Genomic DNA, 22,172 nt, shown 5'->3' with positions numbered 1-22,172 from the left:
ATATTATATGGATAATAAACATCTTGAATATAAAATTTTAATACATTTTGTTAGTATCTATATTAGGTGATTAGGATTAGGGTGTAAGGTTTTAGATATGGTGACTGGAAAAGATATAGACTCTGTAGAAAACACGTTTGATCATATAAGGACCTATACTATTTACAAGTACAGAATACAGAGTATCCTACAACAAGTGTAATTTTCAGAAGTTATAGTTGAGATGATTCTGAACAACTTTTCTCTTTGCGAAAATAGGATATGAAGCTCTGTTTTTGAATTATTAACGAAAAACACCGATCAGACGACAATAGTGATGGGTTCGAGCGCAGCGACTGACCATGGCCGCGAACAAGCGCGTTACTGTATCATGTTATGTTAAAGTTAAATCACATATCGACTATCCAAATTAAGAATGATTTTCAGTTATTAATTTTTCGTTAACGAGCAACTTATTATCTATGTAAACCAAATAAATTGAATTTGTTTAATACTGTACTTAGAAAAGAAGACGGAAGAAAATACCTAATATTTTTCATGTAATTTGTCATAAAAATACAAGAAAATATAACCAGGAAAATTTGGACCCCAAATATTTTCAAACTATCAGTGTTCACATAAATTCGATTATTCAGAAATTTTAAGATTCATACAAATTGAATGAATTAGTAAAAATGAATTTAACAAACAAGGATTTAATTTATTCAAATAAGAATGCATGTTAAATTTTCAATTCACTTATTGGTTTCTGCAGAAGAGCCCTTTAAAGTACAAAAAAAGTTTCATGACATGTAAGTATTTATGCGAATTTACCACGATTTCGTGAAAAGTTTGCGGCGTGTTGAATTCCTTAGAGAGAAGGAAACGCGTCATGTTTATCCTGTAGCCGAATAAGTTTTATTCTCCTTTTATTCCAGGAAACGATTGAGAATCTCCTTCCCCGATGAGTCGAGAATCTTCCTTTGTACAATTAAGCCGTGGAAACCATAATATCGGCGGTATCATAAATACATTCACGAAAAGCTCGTAACCGAATTAGAACGAATCGGTCGGTACAAAACGCTACCGGAATAAAGTCGGCAAGATATTATTCGAGGGAAAGGAGAGGCAAAGGGAGACGGAGTACGCTTCGTTACCGTGCTTATTTATCCGAATTATGCGGAATTCGTTATCGTTTCGTGGCAAGGAAACGGAAATACGAGCGAGATGAGACCCGATAAAAATTATTCGCGGGAAAGCTATTCGCAAATGGAATAAATTTCGCGGCGGCATGGAGCATCTCCGGAGCAACGAAATGCGGAGAGATATTCGTGGCTTTTCTTGCCATCGCGGATACACTCGAAACGCGAAGCTTTTCTAAGAATGTTTGAATTTCATTCTGGACGAACACTTTTGCTGTACGACACGCGTTCCAATATGAATTATGTTTCTACGAGTACGCATAAATGAGTAATTTCGCCATTTTTCTCCCGTTCGGTTTTTAATGTATCCCACAGTGATGGACATTATCAACGATTAATCATTGATCGTTCATTGAAATAATTAATCGTTAGTCGTTCATTTATTATTCATTTTATACTCCAAATAATTTATCGTGTATTCGAAATTTTCATGTGGAAAAGATAAATAAACTTTTTGTACGGAGAATTTATATGATGGATGATGCTATTAATCATTTTTTTTTCTACTCAAAAATAAATGCAGCACAACTGTTCCGCTGGTTCACAAGTTCCAAGAAAAGCTTGGTATTTATATAGCAATAAAATTGTATAAAAAAATGCGCGGTGAAATACTTTGTAATTTAGTACCATGCCAGATCTATATTTGCCTTTTCAATAGAAACGACCTTAATTAACCATTTACGAAGAATGCTAAACGTTCAATACTTTCTTCTGGATGGGTTAAATATAAGTACGAAGAAATAAAATTACAAACTGAATTTCCTGGAATTTTAACACAGTGCACAGAGTGCTAAATGCAACATACAAATGGAGATGTATTAAAAGTTTTGTTTAAATATAATTCAGAAGATTTCTACATTACTAATTCTGACGTTTGTTAATTAAATTACTGAGTTAAATTTTTAGAAATTTACGTTTGTAGTCAAATTTAGATACAGTTTCCTTATGTTCACTTGTTGAGAATGCTAAGCGTCGTTTAATCACTGCTGACACTGGGACGCACAGCTACAATATTGAAATGTTATGTTAATTTTATACTCAGCAAGTGGCATACATGAGAGAAAAACCGAGAGTAGAGTTTACAGATAACACCCTATATAAATTATAATTGAACTTAAATTCTGAAATAAAACATATGAAAAGTGCGAGTAAAATTGTGTCACAGAAGCGTGAGTGCGTCACGTGTGGGAGACGTTGTAAAGGGTTAAATGCAAAATGATGTAAGTTTCTCAAGTTGTATTACAATCAGTAAAAGTTGAAGACATAAAGGTTGAACTACAGAAACCAATTTCAATTATTTCGTGTACACGACTGTTAGTGGCTGATTTATGCGGAATTCAAAACTAATTGGCCTCGCAGACGGCGTTGTCACCGAAACATCTAACGTTAGCCAAAGTAACGGTTTCCGAAGTATCCGGAATATTCCCAATTTCCGCCTAACCATATTCAATATCCGGATATCCAAACTTCGGATATCCGCAGTGCGCATTGCCGAAACGATCGTATCGGTGAACTATTCAAATAACGATGTAACTGTAACCTAACGTCCACCCCCTCGTCCTTTGCACCACCCAACTTTCCTAATAATTGATAATCGACATTCGCTGTGCTACAAATTTCACGCAATTTCCTGTGTGGTAGCCCAAACGTACCGGGCTAATTTCTACGGTTCCCTCCTCCAGCTGCCTTTGAACGTTTCTCGAATTCCACGAATAATATACTTATGTTGCGAAGCGAAGAATGCCTGCTTCCTGAAACTGCAGACATTCCGCGAAACGTGGAAATACATTTAAAAAGTAAAATACTTCTTCTGCTGTGGATATACTGAATTCCATGTATCGTGGTACAAAAAGAAACTGCTACTAACCATTTTATTAGTTAACTGCCAAATACTTATTTTAATTGCATGGATATATTCTTAGAAGATTTGGGAATTTTTGAAATTTGGATATTTCGAAAATAGGAAATTTGAGAATTCAGGAATTTAGAATTTTGGGGGTTTGAAAATTTTGCAAAATTTGAGAAATTAGGAATTTTAGAATTGGTGGATTTAAGAATTTAGAGGATTGGAGATTCAGAAAATTGTGAAACTGGATATTTGAGAATTGAAGGGATTCGAAATTCGGAAATTTGAGAATTTGGGGGATTGGAAATTCAGAAATTTGAGAATTTGGGGGATTGGAAATTCGGAAATTTGAGAATTTGGAGGATTGGAAATTTGGAAATTTGAGAATTTGGGGGATTGGAAATTTGGAAATTTGAGAATTTGGGGGATTGGAAATTCAGAAATTTGAGAATTCGGGGGATTGGAAATTCAGAAATTTAAGAATTTGGGGGATTGGAAATTCAGAAATTTGAGAATTTGGGGGATTGGAAATTCGGAAATTTGAAAATTTGGGGGATTGGAAATTCAGAAATTTGAGATTTTGGGGGATTGGAAATTCAGAAATTTGAGAATTTGGGGGATTGGAAATTCAGAAATTTGAGTATTTGGGGGATTGGAAATTTGTAAAATTGGAAATTTGAGTATGTTAGGGATTAGAAATTCGGAAATTTGAATAATTGAAAATTTGGGAATTTGGGCAAATCATAATTTAAAACTTTTAGTATTTCGATGTTTCGAAATGTATAAATTTGAGAGTGTAAAGATTTACACAGATTGAAAATTGATTCGCAAATTTTAAAATATGTAAATTTGAGAAGTTAGAAACTTCAAAATCTACAAATTTCAAAATTTAAGAATTCGCCCATTTTTAAATTAGAAATTTGCGAATTTACCCATTACAAATTTGCAACCACAAAAATTACAGTTCTCAAGAATATATCAATTTCCAAATTTCAAGCTTGAGAATGTGAAAACTGGTATTTTATATAAGACCGTAAAATATACCGTATTGAACATACACACATTTTCAATATTAAAAGTTCTCATGATAAACGTTTTCATATTAAAAATACGCGATATACTAGCTCGTAAATATAAAAATAAAAAGCTGCACGAAACCCATTTCGACTATTGGCAGAATTTCGCTGTTTCATAGGGCAAACTTTGAGTAGCTGATTCAGGTGCGAACGAATGTCTCGTCGTGAATCAGAATTGCAGACATTAGCCCGATCGCGAGCTCGTTTCAAAGCGAGAGAACATTTATTGTTCGTATTCATCGCGCGTTACGATCGTTATCTTGTGCAGTGCTGAAAAGGCATACAGTTTTATAAAACACCGGTACAAATCATCCTGTCAAACGTGTTACGGGAGGGCTGTTTTTCAACCCCTCTGCTCGTTTCTACCATTGTTGCGCGTATATTATCGACGTATTTTGTTTGTATTTTGCAGTCACCGTAACATTCAGCTCGACGTGTCTGGCAGATATTGGTGTATCGACTGAGAATCGTTCATAAATCATCATTCTTTTCAGCTTTTTCATAAAGGAATTATGAAACTCGCGAAAAAGGAAACATGCAAGGGACTAATTCCTCTGCAGCGAATTGATTTTTCATCTGCTGTATCGACCATTTGACGTATTCGGAAAATTATGCTACAATAATCTTTAAGAAGATAGACATAAAGACTGTTATTTTATTCAGATAACAATTATATTTTGTTTATTTTTAAATTGTATATTATTAAATTTAGCAGTATATTTTACAGAAATTTCTTTTTCTAAAGAAAAAGTGAGCTGTAAATATCTTACACTATTTTGCATAATTTTTAACATATATTAACATAAGTAACATATATTATTCACATGATGTATGATACGGAAATCGATTAAAATGATTATACAATCCAGACACATAAAATAAGTACTTTTAGTATTCAGTTAGTAATGTACATTAACAAATGACAAGATGAAACACAAAAATTTGTTACATATATCTTTCACAAACAGTAATTAACTATCAAACAGTTTATTCACCAAAAAGAAAAAGAAACGAAAGAAAATAATTTTTTAAAAATTATTTTCAATATGGAACTAAAATATTCACCATCTCTAATTTTAACAAACATTAAATAATTAACGTATTTATTTAAAGGAAAAAAATGAGAGAAAATTCTACGTGTTTATAATACAGAGTCGCTAATGTACTTTCACAAATTAAAGATGAAACCGAAAAATTCACAATTTTTATTTTTCGTGAACAGTAATTTATCTAGCAATGTATTTATCTACAGGAAGAATAAAGGAGAAAAAGTTCTAAACTTGCAAAATCGTGTCACTGATGTATTGATACATTACGTTGACTTCTACAGTGATAAGTGGTGTATGTGGTCAGACACTCTATATGACAGATTATTAAAAACATGGATACTCTTTCAACTTCATCTTTTAATCTGTTAATGTATATCGTAAGCAAGCCTTCACGTTGAAAGAACGGTACACAGTCAATGTTAAATATTCCTTTTGCTTGCTATACTTTTAAATAATTAATTTAACCGGATTTGAAGGAGTCGCCATCATGGCAGTCAACGTGTTAAAAATGAAACTAAGAAATTCGCTATCTGTATTTTTGATAAATAATAGACATAAACAAATAGACTACCACATATAGAATATCATAAATGCCCATATAAATATGTTAAATTTCATTAAATGTGTTAACAGCAGTAAATGTGTTAGCTTGCAGTGTCTGACCACCACTCGACCTAATCCCCTGAAAAACATCCAGTTAAAATAAAATCGTAAACACGCAATTCGCAACAAACATCAGGAAAAATAACTTGCAAGAGATCGTTCAATTAAACCGACAGGATTTTTAGCGTGCTTACGATAGCGTGACCGTTCATATCAAAATGAGTGTTATTTCAAAATTCGCCAGGCATTTCTCGTAATTGAGTCGTACGCCAGCGTGAAAGACAAGAGCCTGTTCCTCGACCAGAAAGGATAACACGATCTCAAATATCGCGTGCTGACCAATTTACATCCCCTACGAAGCCATTAAAGCTTGATCGTTATGCAAGTCATTTACGATTTCTTCTTCCTATCCGTGCCAGTCTAGCAATCTTCATATTTTGCAGTATTCCTTGCTTTCAACCGCTATTATCGCTTTCTAAAACGAGACAACTATTAATCTCCGCTGAAATTGCTTCGTTTCATTCTCTTTTTGTGTTGTCTCGCACGAAAGTTGTTCAATCAACATTTTTTAGTAGTTCAATAGATTTCAAAGATTATTTAGTTATTTGTGATTTGGTTTTTTGGATTGAAGTATTTTGCAATTCGTTCAAAATTTGAGAATTTTAATATTTAGAAATTTGAGGTTTGAAAATTTGAAAATGTAGAAATTTGAAAATTTTCGTAGTCGGAAAATTGGGAATTTGAAGGTTTGAGAATTTGAAAAACTAGAAATCTAGTAATTTGCGAACTCAATCATTTGAAAATGTGAAGATTCAGAAATTTGGGAGCTTGAAAATTTGGAAATTTAGAATTCGGAAAATCCAGAAATTTGATAATACGGGAATTTGGAGATTTGAGAGTCTAAAAATTTTGAAATTTGTGAACTGAAATATTTGGGTTTTAAAAATTGGGGAAGTACAGAAATTTGAGAGTATGCAAATTTGAATATTCGTCAATTTGAAAAATTAGAAATTTGTAAATTTGAGAATTTGGAGATTGGAGAATCCGACAACTTAGAAATTTGAAGACTTGAAAATTAAAAAATTAAAAAATCCATCAATCCAAAAATTAAAAAATCTTAACATTCAGAAATCCGAGAAACCACAAACTTAAAAATTAAAAAATTTCTAAGTCTCTAACACGAGATATCGCAATTATCTTCCATCTGACTTTATAGAAGGGGTCTAGTCTACCTAGTTACTGTTTATACAAGAACCTAATCTCGATACAGATATGCTTGAACGAAAGCTTTAAACGAAGCAAGAGACATTTTCTTGTTAAGATAAATTAGAGCAGATACTCACCCTCGATAACGGGACGCTGGGGCCTGTAGGACATGTCTGAAAAGAAAAATGGCGGATATTAGTAAAATTAGTCACGACACGTGCGTACATAAATAATACTTGGCAAGTTAAAAATGTTAGCTTTAATGAAGCAAGCACAGCATAGCACTCTTTAACCTAATACTTGTTCGGAAGAATGTTACCGTCATATTTACAGTATAAAAAGGAAAAATGATTTTGTCATTAAGAAAATTAGTGTTGGACAAGTTTTCTTAACAGGATAACGTCTTTCGAGGAAGTTTGTGTGCTTGTAAACTTTCCTCAAGTTGGACGCGTACAACAGTTTTACGCCCCCAGTGTTGGGACGCAAGTATTGTAATTTCACCCCTTAATCGTTCAAAATTATATATCTTTAATACTCTCCCCTTAAAAAGAAAATCGATTGCAATAACTTCACTGTACAGAGCTACTGCAAAAATTCTCTTCGTGCGTAAACAAATGTTAATATTAAAAATTGCAGTCATTTCGTATCGCTGTATTTCTTTTATTTTTGTTTAAGGACAACGTTTTATGTAAAATTTTTTAGTAAAACTTGCTACGAATTTTATCTCTGCGGTAATATTGGCCAGTTATAAAATGCGACGTAAAACAAGTGATATGAAAATGAAAATTTGTGGAACACGTATTGTGAATATGTATTTCTAGTTTTGGAAGCAATTGCAACGAAATTTTCGAAGCTTATGCATGGTTATTGTTAACTTATCTTTATTTTATGGATATGCATTTTTGCTACAATGTGTTAATAAGTTACCTCCATAATAATATTTTGATTAAAAATGTTTTACGAATTCTAAAATATTAAGCGAGGAAATTGTGTCATAGCTGTACATGTTTTTGTGCATTCATGTTGCTTCAGTTAATAACTTATATAATAAAAATGTTTTATCGATCATAAAATACTAAATCAGAATATTGTGTTAAAAACTGTGTAAATTTTTGTACACATATTTTCATACATTTGACGAGAAGAAAATAATATTAACTTGACGTGTTATTGCTCCAGTTAATAATTTACCTCAATAATGATATTATGATGAAGAATGTTTTACTGATCATAAAATGTTAAACCAGAAAATTGCGAAAATTTCCGTACATATATTTTTATAAATTTAACCAGAAAAATACAATATGAATTAAAATTTCTCCGTACACAATAATTTTTAATTTCATATTTTAAAATTCATATCCGAAAATTATGCACCATAAGGTTGCATATAAAAAAATTGCGCTGTAAGAGTGGAACACTTACTTTTTTCCCGTGTTCTAAATCCCTGTCAATTACAACGTACCGGCTGATTGTAAAATAACGCAGCGCTCTTTGATGGTTGTAGTACGCTTTAGAATTTGCCGGGGCAACTTGTAATTATTTAGAACGTCATACGTTCCGACACGACGAACGCCGAGCGTCTTCATTAAAGAACAAGCCTGGAAAGGATAATTAAAAGTTTCACAGGGGAACGTTGCTGGATGGTTAGGGGATGTTGCGCGACTAGGGAACCCTGAATTTCCCTGTTATTTGCTCCACGAAATTGCCTCGACCCGTCTTTCTGCCCTGCCCTCGATACGACCAAGTCTCTTCCCTTCCTTGAATTTCGTTGTTCGAGAAACCTCGGATCGAGCTGATCCGTGTCTCAGACGTTAATTACGGTTGTCTTCGAAGCTACGACAAAGTCGACGAAAGTTTGCAAGCACGACGAATAAGATACACTTTGATTTTGTCAAGAAGCGAACTCGTTTTCGCGATGATGCCGAGATGGTACAGCCTCGAGTAAAAATAACACGAAAATCGACAACTCTTCGCTATAAGATCAACTGAAATTTCTACAACGCGTTAACCTCGTAGGCATGGCGCACTTTACGTGGTGCTGCTTCTCTGCAGGGTTCGTTGTGAGTAGAGAACCGTTTTACGAAATTAAATGGTTCTTGCTAAATTCTGATCGCTTTCTTCGTCGGACCACTTCTTTTAACATTCAGCAAATATATTCACCGGAGAAATCGGTCTTCTTATGGCATCGAATGTTTCGAACATTACAAGTTAAACTCTTAAGCTGTACTTTACGTTGCTTCTCTGTACGACAGAGTTCGACACGAATAATACGTAAACAGCACAATGTGTGACAATGCTGTTTACGCGAGTACGTTGGAACGAAGTTTTTAATGATTAAATTATAATTTTTCCAAAGATATGATACATGTACTTTAACTTTGATAATTTACTTTTTAGAAAATTCACAAGAATTTCCAAATGTTTCCAATGTATTAGTGCGAAGAGGTCCCATAGTGCCTAAACTACTTGGCGTTACCTTTTATTTACATGTAATGTACTTTCGCGGGATTTGTTGATACTCTTATAAAACGTGGTGAAGGCAAAAAAGTGCGAATCAAAACGTATGAAAACGATCATTGAATTGAAACGGTGAGCGAGTGAGTCAGTAGAGTGAGCTGTGGCGCTATGTTTACGGTGACATTCACGAAAGCCACTATAGTGAGCCGTCGTGTAGAAAGATGGTGTCCGCAAAAGCCACTATGATAGTGCGTCTAAGAGGTTAAACTTTGTAAATTAATATGAACTGATATTTGAAAGTTCTAAATGTAGAAAATTCATATAAAATGATACTTTAACGTTGTAAACGTTGAAAACGAATAAAAATTTATATTTATATACTTTGAACATTGAAAACCAATGTAAAATGAAACTTGAACATTGTAAACCTTGAGAAATTGTAAATTGAAAGATTGTAAACCTTGTAAACATTTTGTAATTTTTAACGAAAATTAGCTAATAAAAAGTTAAGAAGAAATTATTTTATAATAAATTAACTTAAGGAAACTCGCTACATTAAAGTAACGACGGGATTGATTTAACGTTTATGTAAATCACGCGTTACGTCGGAAAACGATAATTCTTGCAATTAAATGTGCGTTACGGTCCGAGGATTTTTTTATGCTGAAACGGTTTTGTTATAACCCGGAGAATATATTATGGCGGAAATATCGCTCGTTCGTCACCAAGTAATTCATCACGCATATGCATTTACGGTAATCTACACTCGTACGCGGCACACCGGGGAAAAATGGCTTTCGAGGGTCGAACAAATGTATTCGAAATCTGCAACCTCCTGTTCGAACAACGAACGAGTGGCTGTGTTAAAATGAGAGGAAAAACGTAATGCAAAGATCAATAAAACAGGAATACCGTTTTTAATTCTATCAAATTCGTTTTGTTCTTTCGCTTCCTCTCTTTTGTTTCTTCGGTACTCCCTCGACGATTTAATGCGGTAACAAAATGTTTAGCAAAGGATGATAAAAATTATTTATTACCTACTTAAAGTCTCGAAAACATGATACGTACGATAAATATATAAATTAAAATATAAATATAAAAATTCCTATAGAATATAAAAATTCCGATCCTCAACAAATATAATCCTACACAAGTTATTTTAACCTTAACAAGTTTAAGCAGTTGTTATTTTCAATAAATATAAAGAGAATTTATTTAGATAACAGTATCATCACGAAGACTAAGGTTTGAGAAGGTATTGGTAGTTGATCAAATAACGAGTTAACTCGACGAAATAAAAGCAAAAATATTGTACAAGAATATGCATTCGTAAACATTCGGAATTTATTTATAAACCAAAATGGATTCTATTGAATAAACGACTCATACATATTTCAGAATCAAATTTATGCATTTTGATACAGTGGTGCATTTGAAAAGAGCAATTACATTTTTTGCTGCGTTCGAACTTCATATATTCGACTGCGTTCAATTTTTCGTTATTTACAATAGCAATAAATCGAAAAAACCTATGCGGTGTATATTTCTGAAAGCTGCAAGATTCTATAAAACAAGTAATAACATGTTTCCCGGAATACAGCGAATAGGAACAATAGCGTGTGATGCATAGTGCTCAAAAAAATTCCTCGTTAAATAACTTTTTAATGAAAGCGTTTGTGCAAATTACGGCCATTACAGACAAATCGTTCTTCATACTTTCCCGCGAATTTACTGCCGGAATATTTGCAAAATGATGAGAAACCTTCTGAACTTCTGAACAAATAATATTTCCATTAGAGAAAATCTTCTCCTATTTGTTCGAATTATAAGTTTCAACTTCGAAATTAAAAACTCTTGTTAATATCAAAAAATCCATGTTAATCTCCGATTTCATTAGCTTTTAATTTGAATTAATCATCTCGTCTACAATTTTCAAGTGATTTCATTTTCAGTTGAATTCATATTCAATGGGAAATTATGCAATGAATTAGTACTCGATTAAATTAAATTTGCGATCTCTTTATATGAAAATATTTAATTTCATAAAAATTAATAAAAATTAATGAGAAATAAAATCATTTTTATTCTATAAGGTTTAGAAGACCATATTTTACTTACAGATTTTATCAAAATTATTTTCATTGATAAGTAAGGTAACTCTTAAATGCATCAGTTTTGTAAAAGCAAGGAAAAAATAATGAGAACTGATTACGGAAATAATGAGAACTGATATTACCTCTGTAACTTCATGCATGTATTCAGTACGATATACGATGTATGAAGTACGATGTATTTTGAAACAGTTCTCATTGCAACAGATAAAATGTATGTTGCAATACTGCAACATTATATGCATATGCAACCTACACATAAGGTTCAACTTACTATTATAAGTATATTAATTCACTATTACTACGTTTCAATAAAAACAGTTCTGAATTCTAACAACTCTTATAAAATGAACCCCACTGAATACCACAGTAATGAAAAAGTAAGCAGTGGTAATAAATTTCGTCGCAAGGTTAATAATTAGTAAACTGTTTATACTTTTATGAAGTAGAACCGATAGGAGCATCGCGTCGCAGCCAGGTTGATCCATGAAAACGACTCGCTGCAGCTTATATGAAAAAATTACCAGGGGACGTAAAAGAGGCTTCTACGATAGAAGTAGATCGCAGGGACGCATGTAGTTTGGCTTTGTAGAGGTTTCGTGCAGTTCGTGCCACACGGCACTACGAAACCAACGATATGTATGCAGCCCGCCTCTATGAGAACTCGTACAGGCCGATACTACGCCGATACATATTCCCCTTTCTCGTCCTAGCTATGCCACTGTGGGTTGACACACATGGAGAACACGTGTTGCCACTCCCACAAACCAACGGATAACACACTCGCATTTCGATCAGGTGTACACGCGTGCCACCTACGTGCGTATTACCTCTGTTTTTCAATGAAAGCTGCAGTTTTTCGAAATGAAAAGACATATTTCAATTAAACCATGGATCTTTGGATCGTTCCATCCAAATTAATTGCTACATGCTTTCTCTTTATTACTTCTTAATTCTTGAATACTAAAGTGTTCATTATGTGAAGTATTCAGATTTTTATTTAAACATATGTCCACACCTTGATCAAATAGTTAAATATATGTATAATAGTTAAAGTATGAAACCTTTGTTGTACCCTATTATACAAATCAATGTATTATCCAAGAACGAAATTTGAAAGAAAGGCAAATCAATAGTCTATCTAAAAAAGTAAATACGATATTTGTTATAAAATTTCTGATAGGAGAAATTGTTTTCGTATTTTTCTCGTATAGTTCTTTTGTAGAAAACCTATCAGATATTATAAGAGCATAGTTGTATAGACAGGAACCTCAGGATGATCTCGTTATCGAGCAAGCAGGTAAAAGTTGAAAAATTGGCAGCATCTGCTAAGCCGGGTTTGGCCTGGCTAGTGTATATTGGTTTTGTTCGCAACAACCTCGAAACTGTGTCAAAAGCCGTCGTACAGAAATATCCTCGACAACCGGTTTCCTTCTGCGTCCACGGAATTTCAGCGGACTCAACGGGAGACACTAATTTCCCGTGGAAAAGAAGAGATAAAAATGATTTGTCCTTTCCAGCTGTCGTTTGAATCGAACCGGGCCGAGGTTTTACGAGCTCGCGCTCGATTCCGACGCGTAAATCGAGAGGAAAAGAGACGGCGGGAATGTATAGAGGGAGGAATTATTTCTCGGGGGAAAAATTGTTATTTTCGCAGTGCCACCTAAATCGAAAGGATTTACAACTATATGTAAACCGGCATCTCGTATATCGAAGCTATTTTCGAAGGAAGAATTTCACGCGTCGTGCTCGCAGACGCGATATTTCATTCTCCTTTTTTGCATTCGACAGCAACGGCCGTGGTGCGCCACCGCGTTTTGAGGGAAAGAGACAGAAGAAGAAAGAGAGCAACCGGCGGAAATGGCGGTGAAGCACTTTCGATTTTCCGTTTCCTTCGCAAAGACGAAACACGTATTCTTCTCCTACTTTTTTCCCTTTTATCCTGCCCAATAAACCGATAGGCGTCAGATGGCGGAAGAAGAATTTGCCACGCGAGCTAACCGCGAAGAATAACGACGCTCCTTTTTTAATAATCTACCAGCTAATTTATAATCCCTCCACAAATAATAAGCTCCCGGGTTGACTTCTTGAGAGAAAAAACGCGATAATTCCTGCGACAATGGGGTTTGACGCGGCTGGAAGTGAATTGAATTATGTACTCAAGAAGTTATACTAATTTATTATCTGTAAACTAGACCATATGCAATGGATATTTCTTTAATTAAACGTTTCAATTCTCTACGAACTATCGATGTAATTTCAGCGTTCGAAATCTCGTTTGAAACAGTGTCACCGATATTTCCTCCCACGTCTTTATTTTTTGCGAAGAGCACAAAATGGTGAATTTTCCGGGGCATGTTCGAAGAATCTGTTCATAGAAAGAATCTATTTTCACGAACCTAATTCTGCATATAGATATTCTGAAAAGCGACGAATGGTTCAGAACGAAGTATCGGAACGACTAAAACTGGCTCGTTACTTCTCCAAACTCTTCAGCAACGACGAACCGTGGAAAGGAGCGTTCGATCGAGGCCACTCGTGTTGGCGATTGATTCTCGCGATATTTCAGAGGAAAGTTTCCACCAACGATTGGAGGGGCGAAAAATGAGGAAAGTTTCTTTCCAGCTCTGTGCTCACGTCTTTCGAAACGGCGTCCACGTGCGCGATATACTTGGTTCGAATCTTTGTCTACATTCCTCTTTATCCTGTTGGTGTATTCCATAAATCACTCCCGAAAAATTTACGCGTATCAATGCCAGAAATATACTGACACTTTCGAACTGATAAACGTTTTGATGTAAACCGATAAACTTTAGTATAAATTAATGAACACATTGGTATGAATTAATGAGCGCTTTGGTATAAACTGACGAACACTTTGGTATTAATTAATGAACACTTCAATGTGAATTGATGAACACTTCCGTAGATTGTATGTATTTTCAAATTATTCATAAATCAGCATAGGTATGATTTTAACAAATTGAATAAATTCATTCTGAATTAAAAAATATACTGATAAATATTGTATAAATTTATATTTCAATTAGCATTTTTAATGAAATTTAATAGCAGTAAATGTTATAATTGTATTTTACTGTCATAATAAAATTATAATTTTCATTTATAAAATGGAACTGCTTTTGCAAGTTAGAATATGAATATGAATTTCAGTAATATAATTTTGAGGTTATAATGTATTTTCCACATTTAATTGAGGTAAACTCGAATCTCTGACACGGGAATAAACTATGTAAAATCAGAGTAAATGGGCAAATCAGAGCAGTTTGATGAATGTAATTTTCAGTGACGTCTCTTGTCTCAGAGCTGCGTAACAACTGTAAGTTTATATCGTACGACATTCGTCATGGTTGCGCTTACGCGACTCCCATCTACTTGGAAATTCCATTAAGCTATCCGCAATTAGCCATGACAACAATTGCAACTGACGGTATTAAGCGTGTATCGCTAATTATTGAAACTGTATGCAGTTAATATTGAACGAAATCGGCTACGCTGCTAGAATTAATCATCGTCAAATCGAAGATAAAGTTGAAAAGTTTCATATTCAGAATATAAATTAAAACGTTAAGAAAAAAGAAATATAAATGTGAAGAATTCTCTTTTTAATTAATACTTGAGTAGAAGTGGCTTACTCGGCTATTATCTCGAGAATTTAAAACAACAATTTTTTCATTTTCAAAGTATAATGATGAGTGAATGGTAATTATTTAATGGAATATGTTACTCTCCTTCGAAGTGAAAAGAAAGCGAAATATAAAATATAATTATGTTCCTTTTATAAAAAATGACAGAAATGATTAGATTAGTTTTTCGATTTCCTGTACATCCCATTTGAACAGTAAAGCAAAGAAAAAACTACGGAGCAACCTAGATTGAGAAAAACGTTAAATTGCATATTTACCAGTTTCATTTCGCGCTTACAATTTAAATAACAAAATGCTGCGAACCCCATTCGCAGACATTTTCCTTCTCCGACGTGCACGTTAATAAAATAGTTTCTGCGCTCGGCTCGCAAATATATTCCATATTTATAAAGGTACAATCACGGAGCGTAATAAATCTTGTTTTTAGCGTACTTTTGAAACACAGATTAAAAACGCGAACAAAGGAAAAAGTAGGTTCCAAAACCGCGCAAGAAAGTCACGGCGTCCGAAAAACGTGCAGCGATTAATCAACCGCCATAATGTCATAAATCTGCGGTTGTTTCTCAGGGTAGGAAAGAAAGAAAGGAAGAAAGAGGGGCCGAGACAAAAATGCGAGGTCAGAGGAACGGTAAACGAGTGTCAGTATGGGCCAGGAATTACAAACTTACGAGAAACTTCCGCCTACGAGTTCGACCCCTTTAATAAGCTGCGACTCGAGTACGCCCCGCCTCGTCTTGCCTTACCTTGCCTCACCTTGCACAGTTTTTCCAAAGAAATTTTACACGGCAACGAGATGGCAGTTACCAGCACCAGGAGGAAATGGCGTGGAAACGCCCCTCCGCAAAGTCGCAAAGGAGGGAAAGGAAAAGAAAGAGCACGACGTCGCGGCATTTATTAAATTAAACGTCAGCTTCCCTGACAAGGCTTTCCCAGAGAGTCCTCCTTAGCGACCAACTTCCGTTCTATTTCTTCCTGCGGAAACCTGAAAGCTGACCGTGTCCAACCGCTATTTCTACACGATTTCACCCCGTTTTCCACACGCCTTTTTATCGCGATTTTAATTTTACGACGTACGACGTGCGGCTCTGTGTTAACGCTCCGATCACATGTACTTTCTTTTGTCCTTGTTATCTTTGCAGAGGTAATAGTTCGTGGGGCAATGGTTAATATACAGGGTGTCTCACGACTAGTGTACCAATCAGTACCAGTGAAAGTCGTGTACCAATCAGAGTGCGAGGATTACGCGTGCGCAGCAGCTTCGAGCCTATCGGCTGAGCGTACGTAACTCACGCTCTGATTGGTCCGTGTGTTTCCTTAATAATTCAGAAACGAAGCTTCAAACCCCATTTTTGCAAATGAAAATCTTATTCAGAAGTGCGTCATCTACCCTCCATTTCAGGGACTTACACTAGTTGTAAGACACCTTGTATTATGTAATATGTAAGTAGAAATTATGCTAATCCCGTACGCCATGATCAGTCAGAGCTAATTAATTTACAATTTTGAAACAGATGAAGAAAGTTGAAATGTGAATTTGGTATTATACATTGACTATGTAAATTATAATTGGAACTCTAAATTGGAGCATATTAAAATTTGAACTAAATATGATCACAGCTGAAGTACGTCATGAGACTCATTAAAATAATGCGAGAGGTTAATATGAAAATTTGTGTATTTGCAGATGTTTAAATTTCCCAATTTTCAAATGACCAGATTGCTAAGCTTTTAATTTCGAAATTTCTATATTTGGACATGTTTTAATTACCAAATTTCCGGGTCATTAAATCGGTGAGTTTCAAAATTTAAAGCATCGAAAATTATATTTGTATTTTATATTTTTAAGTGCTCAAATTTCTCAATTTCCAAATTATCAAATAATTTATTACTAGATTTATTATTAGACTTTATGATCTATTACTAGAGTGTTGATACAATAACTATCACCACATTTTCATAGCCTACAAACTTGCTATAATTCCAAAGTTAAAAACTATGAAGCTTCACAATTAGAACTATCATAAATTTTTATCTTAAATTTACCCAATTCATTTAAATTCACCCAATTTATGCAAACTAAAATTCCTAAAACACAAATGTGGTCACCAAGAAAAGAAACAAAGTCACAATAACAATATATTAATACACTTAGACAGGCGATTATGTCTTCAACTCTTATAACCGAGTTTTCAGTGAACATTAGATAATGTGGTGAAACAGTTTTGCTGTTCACAGAAGTTCGAAATAAGAAAATCGATCATATCGATCATTTTTACGAATTTTCTCCTTTGAGAACCACGAAGTATCATTTCAGAATATAACCATCGATCATGAAGTTACGAAAGCGTATCTTCGTCCAGAAATATCGAGTTACTTAAAAGGATATGAGATCAGACAGGAACATGTGATGACATTACATACAAAAGTAAATCGATAATGTGAAATGAAATTTTGTTATGTAAAACTTCGTTTTGAGGAACTGAGGAAGTATAATATCGTTGTTTTGAACTATTTTTTAAAAATGTAATACTAGTTTATAATAGCTGACTAATTGATAATTCATAGTAGTACTGCATTTCCTGAAGTCTCGGCATATATTTTTAAATTCTGAAATATCAAAGTTTATGTATTTTCAAATTTCTTGAATCTTCAAATGCCTAAATTTTAGATTTCTAAATTTTTAAGTCCTCAAATTTTCAACTCCTCCAACTTCCACACTCTTCATGTTTTTACTATTTTACAATAGTAAATTTGCAAATATCTCAATTAAAAAAACGAACAAATCAAAGTACATTTCCCCTCTATATTTACTTCAGGTATTTATATTTTCCCTAACTAATGTTTGCTGTTATGATAAATTTTTGACCGTCTCCAAAAGTCTGAAGACCTCCGTAAAATTCTCAATGAATCTTCCATACGCATCCGCAACCTTTCCCACCGTAAATAGTCGCAACAAGTTCGCAAACAGCTGCAAATAATATTTGTCTGCAATCCCGTTATCAAGTGTACTCGAGCACGTCGCACTTTGCGAATCGTGGATAAATGCCGCCGGAATTTCTAATACGAAAACTATTTGACGCAAGTAATCGGAAGAAAAAGCTCTCGAATTCCTGCAGGAAATGATCCTGGAAAGGATCCTGGGTCGGAACGGAGCTCTTCTTGCTGAAGCTGATACGACCGACAGCCTTTTTCTCCCCGCTGCGAAACTTTTCGAGTTTCTCAAAGCCCTGGGACGGTTTGGAACGGCGCGAAAGCGAACGAGGAACTGTAATGGAGCAGTAGAAGCACAGGCACGAGAAGAATGAGAGAAAAGAACGGCCAGACTGGAGGCGGTAAAGAGTTAGCGGGATTTATCGGTCTCGGACTTATTAACTCCTACGGCGAAGTTAACATTAATCTTGCCTCGAACTCGGTAACTCGCGAACAATCCTGATCGCCGCCGATTGCTGCGACCTTTTTCCCTATTGGATCCCATTGCTAGACTCCCCTCGTTTCCGGCGACGGTTAGGGTTCGCTACCCCCTTGCGATTTTGTTATCTTCACGGTACCAAGATGTATGGTTAAAGAGGTTTGCGTAAATTTCAGACGGTATGGAGGAAGTGAACCGTTTGTTAGAATTATTCGATTCTCGTGGTCGAAGGGTGATCTAATCTCTGATTCCTCCTTCGATAAAGTGTGTCTTAAATCTTGAAAATTTTTCATATCGTATACTGTTCTACGTGATCATTAAGGTGGGTCTGTAGAAGAGGTGTCGAATGAAAAGATTATTGGGGGAAAGTAGTGGAAGTTTGAGTAGTAACGATAATCCGAAAAGCAATTACGACATCGTCGAACAGGCATAATCCTTAGGCCAACGTTAAAATCCGTTTACCCTGGCGTCTCGTAAACTGTCCTGGCCAACGATATAGGAAGTTTGACGATCCCGGCTGCATTAAGGCTGCGTACACACCGAGCGACATCGCGTGCCTGGCTAAAGTCCTAGTAATTTATGTGAAACAAACGCGAGCGAGTTTACCGAGATCGGATAAGGAACGGATGAGATATCTCCGGCCTTAATATGATCGGCGACGCCCTTAATCCTGAAACCCTGAGCCCACCTCGAGGCGGCGGTGTGGCAAGGTTGGCTGAGAATGAGGACGAAATGGTGGAATCGCGGGAAACGCTCATAAAGGCAGATGCGAACACGTGCCTTACATACTAAATCCTCATCCTGCGGCAAAGCTCCGTTCGCTGCATGTCGTGCTACCGCATATATACCGGGTGTCTCTAATTTCATCCCCTACCTACACCCTATTTTCGACTAAGGGGACTAGTCGAGATTGAATCTCCTTTGTACTCGTCGCTACGTGTGAGATAAACAGGGATTTACGAAAGTCGAGCGTTAGGAAAGATACTGATCGGATGGTACATTTTATCTTGACACTGTTACTGTAGTCGATTGCTTCCTACAAACTCTAATTCTCACTTACACGCTTCTGGATTTTTACAGTTTAAATCTCCAGTAAATTTTTAGACTTTTAGATTTTTAGATTTTTACATTTATAAATATTTGGATTTCCACATGCTTAAATTGTTAAATTTATAAGCATTTAAACTTCTAAGCTGCAAATTTCTTAATTGTCAAATTACCAAATTATCAAATATGCAGATTAGAAGATTAGCACATTCGCAAATTAGAAAATTGGCATATTAAGAAATTAGGAAATTGGGAAATTGGGAAATTGGGAAATTGGAAAATTGGGAAATTGGGAAATTAGGAAATTAGGAAATTGGAAAATTGGAAAATTGGAACATTGGAAAATTGAGAAATTGAGAAATTGAGAAATTGGGAAATTGAGAAATTGAGAAATTGAGAAATTGAGAAATTGAGAAATTGAGAAATTGAGAAATTGAGAAATTGAGAAATTGAGAAATTGAGAAATTGAGAAATTGAGAAATTGAGAAATTGAGAAATTGAGAAATTGAGAAATTGAGAAATTGAGAAATTGAGAAATTGAGAAATTGAGAAATTGAGAAATTGAGAAATTGAGAAATTGAGAAATTGAGAAATTGAGGAATTGAGAAATGGGAAAATGGGAAAATTGGAAAATTGGAAAATTAGAAAATTAGACAACGGAAAAATTAGAAAATTTCAAAATTAGTCTATTAGCAAATTACCGAATTAACAAATCAATAAATTCCTAAATATCCTAATTTCCGAGTCCCACAATTTTACCTCCAGAAAGCACAAAATAAATGACAAAATGAATTAACCTCCATTATGGTCCCGTAATTATGCTTAAGCACCCTAAAATATTGGTACATTATTCCACGGATATTAGTGACAATTCCATCCATTTAGGTTCAAAAGTTCGATGCAAAAGAGCGGGATAAAATTTATGTCTCGTCATATAGAACAGCGTATCAGCGTCACGTATCAACTGGTAACAAATCTTCCTGCATTCAACGATATGTGATTCATTTCGTTGCGATTTGTCAGCAACTGTTAATCTATATGCTACCAATTGCGTACACGTCGAATACGTTGTACGAAAATGTATCCATGAATTATCGTTCTTTTTCCCTGGATATATAACCCAAATAACCGGGACATAACAAACAATACTGTTTGCAAATACTTCGTAATGTTTATATTTCGTAATTGGTACTTGGCTCGAATAGCTGTTGATTTATTGTAGCGAAGTATAATGAGGGCATATAATAAACTTTGATTAAATCTGATTATATGTATATGTATGCTCTTTGTGCAGCAATTCTTTCACCGCTTCCTTGTTGGTTTTTATAACATTTATGATACTATTCATAAAATACACGACCCTTGTCGTGGGCTAAAAAACTCGACACTTTTTCAGCGGAATAATAAAATAAAAACTCTGCGTGTAGCTGCAAGGACACTATAATTCTATTTAAATTGGACACCTAATCTGCATTAAACATTCAAAATATCTTGTTGTACGATAAAATGATCTTTCTTTAGACGAATATTTTATAAATAAAATATCTTGCAATGCTGTGCTATCATAATTACTATCAAGTATTAAAACTAGTTGCTGCTAAGATTTTGTAGTCAAAAGATGACATCATTTAATGCTGTAATTTGAAATCATTATTTTCAAATCGATGGTTATGCATGTAACGTATAAACACGGTGAAACAATAATGGAAATTAATAATATACTTTTCAACAAAAGGATTTTAAAACTTCCCTATTTGGTGGCAGTAAAAATGTCTCCAAGCGCAAAGAGTTAAACATGCCTTTGTCTAAAGTATATCAAAGAAGTCCATTTTTGTGTTCGACCTAGCAAAAGTTCTGAAAAAATAGAGCATAATTATACTAACTTCCAACTGCAGAAGAAAGTGGTTTCTCTCAGTACAAAATCTGTATTTTGTAGAACTTTCTTACACTTTACTTTACTGTATACTTTACTCAAAAAGTTCTGTAACATACTTTGCCCAGTCTCCAATGTCCTCGAATTTCTCAGAATTTTCGCAAGAAAAAAAGAGAAGTAGGAAAATGAAAAACTAGGTTAAATTTCGCTTGTATAAATCGACAAACGTTGATTTTTTTTATAAGTCATCAAATAGCACAAAGTTCGAATAACTTAACTTATCACTAATTTTCGCACTGTCACCGCTTACAAAGTGTTCTCTACATATACGGTTCGTTAAAGTCACTTCTTCCGTTCCGGGTGGAATTCGAGCGTTCAACAAACGCGGAACGGAAACAAAGAAAGAACAGAGAAAACAAAATTTCGGCGTTAAAAAAGAGTGGTTGCGTCGGTAGGGCCGTGCCATGCGCATTTTTTCCCCTGCGATTTCCGCTATCAAGCTACAAAAAGATCCTTGGTCGAACATTGCGACGAATAAAAGCCCTCGGTCCCATCGCGTCGGAAAAATAGCAAACCTGAGAATTGCACGACGTTTGGATCGAGTCCGTACGCTGGTATTCCGAGTGGCTGCATTTGGCAGCGG

At 34.7% G+C, this 22,172-nt stretch overlaps 1 protein-coding gene across 12 annotated transcripts in view; it reads right to left on the bottom strand.

Annotated features, from left to right (window-relative positions):
• LOC100880704 (agrin) overlaps positions 1 to 22,172 on the bottom strand; it is a 656,625-nt gene that overhangs the window by 333,150 nt on the left and 301,303 nt on the right. For 11 of the 12 annotated variants that reach the window (XM_076532486.1, XM_076532494.1, XM_076532499.1 and 8 more), the window contains one exon: positions 7,099 to 7,134. The exons of the other annotated variant lie outside the window; for it this stretch is intronic. In XM_076532486.1, coding sequence (XP_076388601.1) covers positions 7,099 to 7,134 — 36 coding nt within the window. The remainder of the gene's footprint in view (positions 1 to 7,098; positions 7,135 to 22,172) is intronic. 12 annotated transcript variants of the gene reach the window in all.

Source organism: Megachile rotundata, chromosome 1, assembly GCF_050947335.1.
Source record: "Megachile rotundata isolate GNS110a chromosome 1, iyMegRotu1, whole genome shotgun sequence".
NCBI classification, from domain to species: Eukaryota; Metazoa; Arthropoda; class Insecta; order Hymenoptera; family Megachilidae; genus Megachile; species Megachile rotundata.
The sequence above is the reverse complement of the archived record's forward strand: the minus strand, read 5'-3'. Positions and strand labels throughout refer to the sequence as shown.